We start from the raw sequence: 12,777 nt of genomic DNA, 5'->3' as shown, positions 1-12,777 counted from the left end.
CGACAAGCGCTCCCACTTGTGTGCAGGCGCCGAGACCGACGTCTTGTAGGCAAGTCCCAAGTCAAACCAGATCAGCGATAGGCTGGAGGCCAGGTGCAGGACCTGGGGCTGGCCAGGAGCCAGGACTGGAATCGTCCACCTGCAGAATGAGCTGCGGGCCATGCGGGGGCAGCTGGGGCTGCGGGAGGAGCCCCCGGAGGGCACCGCCCACACCGAGCCCACCTTGCTGCAGCTCCAGGACCAGAACGCCAGCGTCCACCAGAAGCTCAACCAGCTGAAGAACGAAAACCGGATGCTGAAGGACCGGCTGAACGCCCTGGGCTTCTCGCTCGAGCAGGGGCTCGATCCCAGCCTGGCCGTTGGGCTGATCCTGAGCCCTGAGGCCTGCGGCGCGGCGGCGGCGGCAGTCGAGGATCTTGGGCACACACCTGGCCTCCTCGGCGAGGCCATTGCCAGGGCTCCCTGGGACCTGCGACCTCGGGCAGGCGGCTCCCATGGGCGCCCTCAGGCGTCCCTGTTAGCCTGGACAGCGGTGCAATGGTCACCACCAGCCACTGACGTCAGTGGCCCTGGGCGTCAGGGCCTCCTTCCCTCGGCGTCGTCCTCTGTCTCGGGAGGCCGAGGGCGGGCGCAGGCGGCCTTGGCCAGGCGGGCAGAGCGGGCCTCGGTGGCGTGCCTGACGGAGCGCCTGCAGCAGAATGGGGAGCAGCGGCCTTGCGTCGGGCTCAGGCCGCATGCGGGAGCTGGCGGACCTGCGCCCAGATCGCAGGAGCTGGGGGTGAGCAGGCGCCTCGGCGGGAGGCGGCTGCTGCTGCAGTCCCTGTGCCAGCAGAGCGAGCGCCTGGAGCTCCCTGGGCCAGCGCCAGCGCTCAGTACCTCGCTAAGCTGCCGGCAGGCACCGCAGTAGCTCGTGCTGGACGGAGACGTCAGGCGGTCGCTACCTGGAGCTGGAGCAGCGCTTCCTGGAGATGATGGAGGCAGCGGCTTTGGTAACGAGCAGCTGCTGGGTGTGCAGCAGCACCTCAGCGCCGCCCTGCAGATGGCCGAGCAGGATAACAAGGCAGGAACTCGCTGGCGTAAGGGCGCAACACTCCACATGGAGCGGGCCCTGGAGGCTGAGCAGAAGAACGGCGCCTCCCTGACCGCTGCTCTTGAGCAACACCAGGCCACCGTGGCTGGAGACCAGCTGGAGCTGGGCCGCCTGCGCGCCCAGCTGGAGAGCGAGAAGCAGCGCGTGGCCGAGCTCTACTCTCCACAGCTCGGGGGACAAGTCCGACATCCAGGACCTCTTGGACGGCGTGCGTCTGGAAAAGGACAAGGCCGAGGCCCTGGCCAGTGGCCTGCAAGAGGACCTGAGCCACGCCCGGGCCGATGTCGCCCGTCTACAGGACGCCATCGCTAAGGTAGGTGGCACCCGAAAGGGGGACGGGAGGCGGGCTCCAGGGCCGACTCGTGAGGTGCCCAAAGGGAGAGGGAGCGACAATCACAGACAATCACCTGCTGCGTGCCGGGCCCCGTGCTGGATTCTGGGGATGCGAAAAGGGGCAAAGAAGGTCACTGTCTGATGGGAGAGACGACGTGCAGCCAAGAAGATAGGGAGCAAGCTCTGTATGGGATAAGGAAGAAAGAATGGAGGGAAGGCCTAGCATTGCGAGCCATCAGGGAAGTCTTGTGGAATGTGAGGTTTTAATTGGTGCTTAAAGGAAGCCGGGTCAGAACAGAAGTGTTTTCAGGGAGGGAGCAGCTGACAGCGGGTACAATGCGGGAGTGAGGTGCCGTGAGATTGGAAAAAGTAAGGGGTGCCGGGGGGGAAGGGCTTTAAATGTCAGATAGCATTTTCTCTTTGATGTGGGAAGTGATCGAGAATTACTGGTTGACTAAAAGGTGATACAATTAGACCTGGGTTTCAGGAAGGTTGCTGTGGAGGCTGAATGGAGGATGGCCTGAAGGGGGGAGAAGCAGGTGCCCAGGAGCTAGGAGTCGTTTTGGGGGGGGGCAGAGTCAGAGGTGGGAAGGAATTCCTGCCGTGGCCTGCAAAGGTGGCCTGGAAATGGACCAGAGATGGTGCCGTGCAGGCGGAGTCGCCTTCGCTGCTGTAGGGAGGCGAAGACTACAGGAAGATGACTCCTGTGTTGAAGGATGAGGGAGAGGATGCTGCCTCTACAGCAGGAGGGAAGGTGGAACCGAAGGGGCCGGGGAAAGATGAGTTCTGCTTGGCTTGTTACGGTTCGGATGTCCGTTGCGCCTCTAGTCGGAGATGTGACAACGAAGGGCAGCAGAGAATTGGGACAGGAAAAGGAGATAGGAGAACCAGCGTAAACATGGTCATCGAATCCAAGGGCAGTGATGAGATCCCCGAGGGAAGTAGCCTGCTGGGAGAAGAGAAGACGGCCTCCGATGTCTGAGGGTCGTCTCTAGTTAGCGCGTGTGGTCCGTCCTCCCATGTTCTCCGCATTTCACAGTGATCTCGTGCTGTCTGGAGCTCTGACCTCTGTACGGTCCCAGTGAGTCCCGCTGACCCGGGTCTCACGCTGTTGCTCACCTCCCATTTGGGCTTGTCTGTGCTCCCTGGGGGACCTGTAGGTGCTCTCACCCTCACTTCCCAGGGCCCCCTGGCCCCTCAGAATTGTGCCCACAGTGGTGGGGTCCAGGATTACCTGCCAACGTGGGCCTTTTCCAGATCTACTGAGACATTGCTAGGAGGGTGCAGCCAGATGGGGTGCCCAGGGCCCCTCCTCTGGCAGGGAGTCATCGGGGTGTAATGACAGAAACGGCCAGTGTTGGCGTTAGACCCGCTTTGGCAGGTTGTCTATAATAACGAAAGGCCCTCTCTCAGGCCTGGGACAGACTGCCCCGTGCCCCGATTCCCCTCACTTTTCTGCTCCTCTGGCACCTGCTCTCTCCCATTAGCCTGTGGCCTCCGGCCCCCAGGGTGACTCAGGACTTTTTCAAAAGCTGCAACCCAGAAAGAAACTCCCCCCCCTCCAAGTTCTCCAGCTCCCTCAACCAGTTCCATAGATGGGGGGGAGGCTCTGGGGGAGCCCTTCGGGCCTGGGCCTCTTCCTCCCTGGTTCTTGGCTTTAGGTCCAGGAGGAGTACGGAGGCTTCCAGGAAGAGGCCCAGAAGAAGATGGCAGAGCTGAACCTGGAGTTAGAGAAACTGCGCTCCGAGCTGGAGGAGAAGGAGACGGAGCGGGGGGACATGAAGGAGACCATCTTTGAGCTGGAGGACGAGGTGGAGCAGCATCGCGCTGTGAAGCTCCACGACAACCTTGTCATCTCCGACTTGGAGAGTGAGCGCCTGCTGGGGGGCAGGGGGATGGGGGGCGGGGGGAGGGGAAGTAGCAGCCGCCATGGCCCGCCTTCTCCCTGGGGAGGAACAGCCTCTCCCTGGGGGTCAGCTGTGCACGGGCACGGGGCTTCTGGCCCCCACCGGGCTTGAGAACGCCCTCGCTTGGCAAGTCGGAAAACTGAGGCAAACCTTGCAAGGGGTTCGCCCCCGCTCTGAGCAGAGCCAGTGCTCCGGGCACTCCGGCGCCCCCTCGTGGCCATCTGAGGAACTGTCTGGAAGGAACCGCTCACCTCTGGCTTGCCGAGCTCTGGCCCCGGAGGCGGGGCAGACACGGGCTGAGTAGAGCAGAATCAGGCTGGGGGTCGGGGCCAGGTACACTCCCGGAGCAGAGGGAAAGGACCCTCCCAGAAACTGTGTGGGCTGCGGACAGAGGGGGCCCCGGGGGTGGCTGGAGGCACTCAGGGCTTCAGGGGACAAATGGGGGTCCCCAGAGGCGCTGCATTCCACACGTTCTTGAGCCCCAACTGCCCTCAGCTCCAGCGGCCTTCGCACTTGTTCCATGAACCACGGTCAAGCTGCAGGACCAGAAGCATGACATGGACAGAGGGTCAGGCCGGAGGCTCTGGGTGGAGGGCCGCGGGGGCCTGAATGTTGGGGGGCCGGGTGTTGGGGGGCCTGGATGTCGGGGGGCCCGGCCATTGGGGGGCCTCGGGGGCCCGTGGGGGGCCTGCATGTGGAGGGATGCACGCAGGGCCAGGGGTCTCACGGGACCACACCCCTCCCCTCCAGGAGGAGTCGGCCGAGTGGCGGCAGTTCCAGGCCGACCTGCAGACGGCCGTGGTCGCCATGTGACATCAAGTCGAGCTTAGGAGGAAGGTGGGGGACGCAAGCGGGCGGCTCAGGAGGCGCAGGAAAAACGAGAAGCTCTCAAGGGCTGGAGGCTCAGTCCAAGTAGGGGGCACAGCTGGGGACTCCCAACCTCTGAGGCGGGGTGGAGGCCAGGAGAGGCGAGGTCAGTGAGGGCTTTGTAGGGGCTGGGGGCCTGAGGAGGCAGGGATGGGGGGCAGGGGAGGGCGCCATGGAGGGTGAGGACACCCCGGGAGCTCTAGAGCCAGTGGGAGCCAGGGCAGTGTGACGCCCTGGTCATTGGCAGGCAGGAGGAGGCGGGCATGTTACAATTACATGGTGCGGTGGAAAGGCCTGGCACCCTACTTCAGGAGCATGAGGGCATGAGCAGGCGTCGTCCAGCGTCCTCCGGCCCACCACCCCGTGAAGGCAGCTCATCAAGTCGTTCGACAGTGCATCCCAAGGTGATGGCTGTGGGCTGGGGACAGGAGGGGCGGGAGAAGCAGGGGAAGCATGGGCCGGGGGCTTTGGCCCCTCCGGGGGGGGAGCCTGTGCCTGTGAGCCCTGCCACCTTCTCGCTCCTGACAGGACCGAGCCCCGCCCCTGCCACTGCCATACTCGGGCAGCCCCTGAGGCCGAGGTCCCTATGACGCTTTAGCAGCGCCGTGTGTCCCCCCATGCAGGTGAGGGCTGGGCCTCTCGGTGGGGAGGGTGGGGAGGCATCCTACATGGCTCAGCCTGGGCATGCCCCTAGTATTTGGGGGCGCCTAGGAAATTGACGGGCATACCATTGGTCATTTCAGAGACACTCGGTGGCGCTCCACCCACGCCAAACCCTCCGCCCTGTCGGGACAAGAGGCCTTCTGGAGATCTGCCCTGCGGGGTGACACTAGGGCCCCTTGCGCTGGGGGTCTACCAGAGGTGGGGTGAGGCACCCTGCCTCAGTTGCCTCGTCTGTGGGGGGTTCCCAGCCCCTCCCCCCGCGCTGAGTGAGGCTCCGAGCCTCCGCCCCCGGCTGGACCTCAGCCCGGCTCCCTGGGGGCGTTGGGGGGGGGCGGGAATGGGGAGCCCGAGTTCTGGGGGCGAGGGCTGAGCCACACAGGGAGGAGGGGGCGGCGGGTCCCCCCTCCCCCACAGCTCACCCTCGCAGCCCACCCCTCATCCCACCTCTCGTCCCACCCCTCATGCAGAGCGCCTGTTACGCACCGGCTCGGTCAGCAGGCCGGCCCCATTGCTGAGGGTCCCCGCCATGGAGGGCGCCAAGTCCATCTCAGGTACGGGAGGGGCCAGAGGTGGGCACGGCCTGGGGGGGGGGGGCGGGACGGGGGCAGAGCCCAACGTCTTCCTCCCTCTCGGGCAGCATCTTCCCGCCGAAGCAGCGAGGAGATCAAGCCCGACGGCCCGTCCGCGGCCTCCCTGATGGCCATGGGCCCCACGTCCCCCCAGCTGTCTCACCCCTCCCCCACGGCCTCCGTCACGCCCACCGCCCGCAGCCGCATCAGGTAGGGCCCCTCCCCCAGGCGAGGTCCCCGCCCCGGCCGCGCCCCCCGGGGTGACCCGTCCTCCGTGTCCCACCAGGGAGGAGAGGAAGGATCCGCTGTCGGCCCTGGCCCGGGAGTACGGCGGCTCCAAGAGGAACGCGCTGCTGAAATGGTGCCAGAAGAAGACCGAAGGGTACCAGGTGAGCGCGGGGCCTCCGCTGGCACTGCCGGCTCAGGGGCAGCTCCTGCCTGGGCACGGAGCCCCTCGAGGGCACCCCTGGCACGGACAGGGAGGGCGCTTTCGGCTGCTTTCTGGGGCCCTGCTGCCCCGTGGGTAGCGTGTGTTCAAATCCTGCTACAGACTCTCCCCGGCTGGGGACCCAGGCCTGGGTCGCCTCCGTTCTGTTTCCTCATCTGGGAGACGGGGGCCGTGAGAGCCCCTCCCTGCTGTGAGCGAGCCATGGTCATTCTGGTCCTTGGGTGGGCCCCGTGTCCTCGGGGGTCCGGGCAGCCGGCCTCTGTCCTTCCCTCCATCTGTCCGTCCGTCCACCATGCTCTGTCTGTCTGCCGGGCCCAGCCTGGGACAGGGGCAGTCTCAGACCCTGCCCTTTTGCCGCCGCCACGGTCCGGGGCTCTTGGCCATGTCCCAGGGAGCTCTGATGGGACCAAGTAATTGGATTTCTTGCTTTGCAGCCGGGAGGAAGGAGATTACTATCTCCTGGATTAGATTAGGCCCGGCTTCCTCCCAGTTAGGGCTGGCCGGCCTCCTGGCGGCTCGTTTGCCCATGAGGACGATGGACTCCCACCTGGGAATGGGGCCGGGGAGCCCTGGGGGAGGGGTCCGGAGCAGCCCCCCTCCTCCTCCATAGGGAGGTGACCCCTCAGACTCGGGCTTCTCATGGGTCAGCTTTGAGCAGTTGGGGCCCAATGGAGGCCCCTAAGCCTTTCCCTGCTCCCTTTCAGACCCTGCTAATGTCCAGATGAGCTTTTCTCCCATGCCCTGATTCCCTCACGCTGATAAGGATCCATTGGTCTGTCTTCATCTTTCTATTATCATTGTTATCATTACCAAAGCTTTCTTTTCAGAACATAATGACAGATAATTTTCAGCGTTAGCCTAACAAAACTTGAAGGTGAGTTCAAGGGTTTCTCCCCCTCCCCCAGTTGGCAGGGGGTCGATATACAGAGTTAAGCTGCAGTGTGGTTTCTTCTGTACCTATTTCCACAATTTGAAAAATCAGATCAAAAAGGAAAAAATGAGGAAAAAAAGCAAACAAACAATAACAGAAGGAGTGGGAATGCTGTGTTGTGGTCACACTCAGTTCCATGGTCCTCTCTGGGGGTGATGGCTCTTTGTCAGTGAACAAATGGAACTGATTTGGTTCATCTCAATGTTGAAGAGAGCCAGGGCCTTCAGAATTGATCATCATATAGTCTTGTTGAAGTGTATAGTTGTAGTGTTTTTTCTTCTTTTTCTATAATATATGATGGTTCTCTGTGGGCAGGTTTTCTGGAAGCAGCCTTTGTTTCAGTTCCAAGTAATAATCACCTCAAATGCAGCCAGGAGTTGTTAAGAGTAAGCGTTTATTTTTCTCCTTCAGTCTTATCTCTTTCCTTGGGCCTCGTTAGCTTTCTTAGAGGCCTCTCTCCCTCCTTGGTTCCAGGAGCTCTTGGAGCTTGTCTTTTGCCTCTGCCAGCTTCTGTCTCCAGCTCAACTGCGACTCAGGGCTTCTCAATCTTTTCAACTGAACTCTCCTGACTGAGCTCAGCTGTTTTATGCTCTTTTAGAGGGGTAAACTCGAAGGTTGACTCCTCCTCTGAGAGTGGGATTATGGGAGGTGTGAATTTGGATATCTCCTACTGAGCACTGAAATCTCCCAAATGAGTGAACTAATGTGTGAATTCTCAAAGGTGTAAACATAAGCATTGTTTCTATCAATTCTGGCTCATAACATATAATGATCTCCTGGTTCTGCTCATTTCCCTCAGCATCAGTTCCTGTCAGTCTCTCCAAGCCTCTCTGTATTCATCCTGCTGGTCATTTCTTACAGAACAATAATATTCCGTAACATTCATATACCACAATTTACTCAACCATTCTCCAATTGATGGGCATCCATTCATTTTCCAGTTTCTGGCCACTACAAACAGGGCCGCCACAAACATTTTGGCACATACAGGTCCCTTTCCCTTCTTTAGTATCTCCTTGGGGTATAAGCCCAGTAGTAGCACTGCTGGATCAAAGGGTATGCACAGTTTGGTAACTTTATAAGCATAGCTCCAGATTGCTCTCCAGAATGATTGGATTCGTTCACAAGTCCACCAATAATGTATCAGTGTCCCAGTTTTCCCGCATCCCTTCCAACATTGAGCATTATCTTTCCCTGTCATTCTAGCCAATCTGACAGGGGTGTAGTGGGATCTCAAAGTTGTCTTAATTTGCATTTCTCTGATTAATAATGACTTGGAGCATCTTTTCATGTGGCTAGAAATAGTTTCAGTTTCTCCGTCTGAGAATTGTCTGTTCACGTCCTTTGACCATTTACCAGTCGGAGAATAGAGACCATAAATCTGAGTCAGTTTCCTGTCTGTCAGGACCGAGGCCTTTATTGGGACCGTCGGACGCCACGTTTCCCTTCTGCCTTGGCTGCATTGCTTTTGTCTGTGCAAACACTGATGGCCTCAGGGAGGAGAAGGGCCGCACCTTGGCCGCCTTCCCTGGCTAGTCTCCGCTGTCAGAACGGGGTCCCGGGGGGAGGGGCTGTCTTTGTGTCGCCCCCTGGGCCCGAGAAGGTCCGGACACACCGCGTCCTCTCCCCATTTGAGCAGCCACTGGGAGAGGCGGGTTTCTTCTATTCCCCCCAGTGTCTCTCACCTGATTGATCCAGAACCTGGTTCCTCCAATCCTGATCCTCCCCGAATCACCAGGGTTGTCTTTTCTTACGAAAAAAACTAGAATCACAAACTTTGCTTTGTTCAGTAACCTCCCCCCCCATCACACGGGAAGAACTTGGAGCACCCGTGGTCCCATCCTGAGCTCCCGGGCCCTCCCTCTTTCTCACCCCTTGAGAAGGTGAGAGGCAGGAGGTCGGCTCTGTGGGAGGACTCAAGAGACATGACACAAGAGGGAAAGGCCCAGAAAACCCGAGTTTGCTCCTGCTTGCACCGGGGGCCGCCTCCCTCCCCTGTGGGCGCTTCTCATTAAGGAAAGGGCCCCCTCACACCTACACCGGGGAAGCGGCCTTGGGGTCCTGGGGAGCTGGGGGAGATGCCAGCCCGGTTCTGGGGTCACTGCTCTCCTGGTCCGTCTCAAGTGGCTGATCTCCGAGCCCCCTTTCCCTGAGCCCCCTGCTGAGCGCCCGCCTCTCCCCCCAGAACATCGACATCACCAACTTCAGCAGCAGCTGGAACGATGGCCTGGCCTTCTGCGCCCTCCTGCACACCTACCTGCCCGCCCACATCCCCTACCAGGAGCTCACCGGCCAGGACAAGGTAGGCACGGGGAGGGGGCTCCCCGGGGGGTTCCGGGAGGGCCGGCTCGTGCTCATGACGCTCGCTTCCCCACAGAGGAGGAACTTCTCCCTGGCCTTCCAGGCGGCCGAGAGCGTTGGCATCAAGTCCACGCTGGTGAGTGTGGGGGCCCAGCCCGCCCCTTCCCCCTTCTGGGGGTCGCCAGGCCTATCCCCCACATGCGCTCTCTGTGAAGTGGGAACCCTTCTAGGAGGGATCTGCCCTCGCCAGCCCTGGCCCCATTACCCACAGCCCCCCCAGCCCTCGCCAGCCTTGACCTCCTGAGCTCCATCCACTGGTCCTGGAGCTGCAGGAAGCCCCTTTCCCTTGTTCTTGGCTCCTGCTGTCCACGTGGGCACACTTCGTGGAGCCATTGTCCTGCACGGGGTGGGGAGGGGGGCTCTCCTCTCTCTCCCTCCCCCCTTTTCCCTCCCCTCTCCCCACTTGGACCCTGGGCACCCTCACCCGCTCTGGGTACCACCCGTCGTGGGCAGCCCTGGTTGGGGTCAGCTGGTGCCCGTGACCCGCCCGTCTCTCTCGGCAGAACATCTGCGAGATGGTGCGGACCGAGCGCCCGGACTGGCAGAGTGTCATGCAGTACGTGACGGCCATTTACAAATACTTTGAGACCTGAAGCCCCAGCCTGGAGCCCTGGCGGGGACGCCCGACCGCCCCCCTCCCCTGGCCTCGGCCCTCGCCGGGACTCGCACCCAGGGCCGGCCCGGACACCCGCGTGCCTTGGAGCCGAATCTCGCCGCAGACCCGCTGCTCGGGAAGCCCAGAGGGAGGGGGTGCCGGCGTCACGCCCACCGCGTCAAGCTCGGAGACGCCCAGAAGCCTCCGGGCCCACTCCCCGGACTCCCCGCTTAGCTCGGAGTTGAGCGCCCGTGGGACCCAATGGGGAACAGTTTCCGCTTCCTGCCATGGGGGCCTGAGCCTCAGGGCGGGTCCTCCAGGGGCCCAGCTCCTAGTCCTGGCCACCTGGCTCGTCCTCCTCCCAAAGTTCAGCAGCCATCAGGGCCCAGCCAGCCCCAGAAGGCCCGGGTCAGGAGGATGGGAAGGGAGAAAAGGGAAAACCGTCCAGGAGCTCAGGGTCTGTTGGGGTGTCTTCCCTGCCACCCGGCCTGAGCTTGAGAAAGTGCCTTTGCTCCCCCCTCCCCGGGAGGCCGCACCCCAGCTCGCTGCCGGCTCCTAAGTCGTGGCAGGCTTTGTGTCTTCCGGAACCTCCAGCCTGTGGGAGTCCCTGCTCCCGGCCACAGAGGTCTGGGCCCGCCCTGTGCCCAGGCCCCCCAGGCCCCCTTCTGCTGTGGACTCCCTCAGAGCCCCGCCCCCCCCAGGGACCCCCAGCCACTGCATCTGTGACGTCCAGCAGAGGAAGAGAGCGGGGACACTGCAGGCTCCAGGTACCAGGGCCCGGCCCAGGTCAGGCTTCCCACCTCCCCAGATGAGAAGCAGGCCTGCTCGGGCCCGGCTCCGGCTCAGACTCTGCCTCCGGTTTTAGCTCCAGCTTTAGCTCCTTCTCTTGCTCGGGCTCCAGCTCCATTCCAGTTGGGCTCTAGTTCCGGTTCCGGCCCAAGTTCCAGCCCAGCTCACCTTGGACAAGTAGAGCTGTGATCCACCCAAAGGAGGGTTCGCCCCCTGGGGTGGCCCCAAACCACCCCGGGTTCCTGGGGGCGGGCCACAAGGCAAGGATTTCAAGTCGGGAATAGACAGAAGACCCTCCCCTCGCCCCCAGGGACCCTGGGAGAAGCTTCTCCTTTTTCCTTTGTTCTTTTCTCTGAATGTATTAAACGGTTAGACGCTGCCTTTTCCCTCCTGCTCCCTCCCCTTGGGCTGCCCCGGCCCCCCCATATGAGGGGGTGCAGGGGGAAGGGGGCCGGCTATCCGTGGCTCCCCTGGGCCTCCCTCCAGGCCAGCCTTACCCTGGGGGTCTCTGCTCCCATTCCCCCACCTGTGCCTTTGGGTCATGCTGCCCTTTCCCCAGCACGCCCTTCCAGGTGGGCTTGTCACCCCTCCCCCCAGCAGCAACTCCCCACATGGAACAGGAGTCCCACCCCCTCGCCCCTCACGACCACGGGGGTACAGTTGGCTGGCTTCCCCTGGAGGACCTGCGGGGCCGGGGTGGGCCGGATTTGCCCCAGGGAGACGTCCTGCGAGACCCAGCGGGTGGGCCCTGGGGGGCGCTGTTGGGCCGGGAGGGGCCCCCAGACCTGGGTCCTGGCCTGCAGCTCCCTGCCCGGGGTCACCTCCCTGACTGAGTGCAGGGGAGGGGGGGGACAGCTTGCAGCCGACCCCTTTGTCTGGCCCCCCAACCCTCCCCTGCCGCCGCTTCCCTGTCCGCGCCCCCTCCCCAGCCTTCCTGAGGCTCTCGTGGCGCCTTCCTGCGGAGATCAGTGCGCGGTCCACCACTCGGCAAACTCCGGGGGCTCCCCCTTCCCTCCCACATCGGCGTCTCCTGGCTGTCCCCCCCACCTCCCCAGAAGCTGCTTCTTCCCCGGCACCGCCCCCCTGACGGGGCTAGCTCCTGGAGGGCAGGGACTGCGCCTGGCGCACAGTAGGTCCCTAGCAGACGGGCAGATCCGAAGGCTCATGCTCCAGCCTCGGCCGGCCCGGAACCTTGCGTGGCGGGATTTGGGGTTTCAGTGTGAACACGAGAATCACGCAAATTTTCACACACGGAGAAGGCCTCGGGCAGCGACCCCCGGAGCTCCCTGGGCAGGGAGGAAGTGGGGCTCGGCAGCCTTGGCCAGGCCCGGATAAATTGGGGGGGGGGGGGCTGGGTCTCCATCCCGGGGCACTGGGAGCTGGCTGGAAAAACGTAGAGATGCACTTTGCCCTGCTTTCCTCAGCTTCCTCATCTGTAAAATGGGCAGAAGGGAGCAATGGCCAGGCCCTCCAGCATCTTTGCCTGGAAGATCCCTGGGGGAGCAGGAGGCACACGTGCCTGGGGTGGGGACGGGCAATCCTGGGAGTCCGGGCCGCGGCCTCGGGGGTCCTCCCTGAGCCTCCCCAGCGGGCAGCCCGGCCTCGGACGCTGGGGACCCCCACCGGTTCCCCGCCGTCCCTCGGCCTCCTCCTCTCCCGCTTTCCGGACGCTTGTCCAGGGAGGACCAGGCCCGGGGATTGGGGGGAGCGCCTCGAGAGCCCCCTCCCCTCCCCATGATCACGTGTGACATTGGGGTCGAGCAGCCCCTCCCCCAGGGCCCCAGCGAGCAGAGCCGGGAATGGGGGAGGGGCGGCGCGGGTGTGGGGGCTTTGCCGAACCCCCCTCGGCCCGACCGGCTCCCGAGCAGACTGTGGGGGTGGGGCGGGGCTGCACCCGAGCTCGGGCCTCGGCGGGGGGGTAGGGGGGATCCCCGAGCGCACTTCAAGGCAGAACGATGGGAGCCCCTCCCCCCCGCACGCCGGAGCCCCGGGGGCGGCGCTGTTCTGGGAGGCGGGGAGGGGGGGGGGCACAGGAGGCCGCGGGCCCGCGAAGCCCCCAGCGCCGCCCGGGCTTTGTTTCCCGCCCACACGTCGGTCCCCGGGCGCGCGTCCTGCTCGAGTCCGCTCTCCCAGCAGGGGGCGCTCCCGGCCCGGACCCCGGCGAGACCCGAGGGGGAGGGGCCGCTTGCCCGGCGCGCTGCTGACCCCGGAACCTGCCTCGCGG

General features: G+C 63.2%; 1 protein-coding gene across 1 annotated transcript in view; it reads left to right on the top strand.

Moving 5' to 3' along the window:
- SPECC1L (sperm antigen with calponin homology and coiled-coil domains 1 like) overlaps positions 1 to 10,226 on the top strand; it is a 32,080-nt gene extending 21,854 nt beyond the window's left edge. Inside the window, 15 exon segments of the mRNA XM_031949173.1 lie at positions 1 to 872; positions 957 to 1,248; positions 1,250 to 1,403; positions 3,085 to 3,439; positions 4,043 to 4,307; positions 4,445 to 4,560; positions 4,563 to 4,601; positions 4,726 to 4,777; positions 4,909 to 5,020; positions 5,330 to 5,411; positions 5,498 to 5,639; positions 5,716 to 5,818; positions 8,994 to 9,110; positions 9,186 to 9,245; positions 9,673 to 10,226. Of these exon segments, the coding sequence (XP_031805033.1) occupies positions 1 to 872; positions 957 to 1,248; positions 1,250 to 1,403; positions 3,085 to 3,439; positions 4,043 to 4,307; positions 4,445 to 4,560; positions 4,563 to 4,601; positions 4,726 to 4,777; positions 4,909 to 5,020; positions 5,330 to 5,411; positions 5,498 to 5,639; positions 5,716 to 5,818; positions 8,994 to 9,110; positions 9,186 to 9,245; positions 9,673 to 9,762 (2,851 nt within the window). The 3' untranslated portion in view covers positions 9,763 to 10,226.
- The last annotated feature ends 2,551 nt before the right edge of the window (positions 10,227 to 12,777 follow it).

This window comes from Sarcophilus harrisii, chromosome 1 (genome assembly GCF_902635505.1).
Source record: "Sarcophilus harrisii chromosome 1, mSarHar1.11, whole genome shotgun sequence".
In the NCBI taxonomy this organism is placed as follows: Eukaryota; Metazoa; Chordata; class Mammalia; order Dasyuromorphia; family Dasyuridae; genus Sarcophilus; species Sarcophilus harrisii.
The sequence above is the reverse complement of the archived record's forward strand: the minus strand, read 5'-3'. Positions and strand labels throughout refer to the sequence as shown.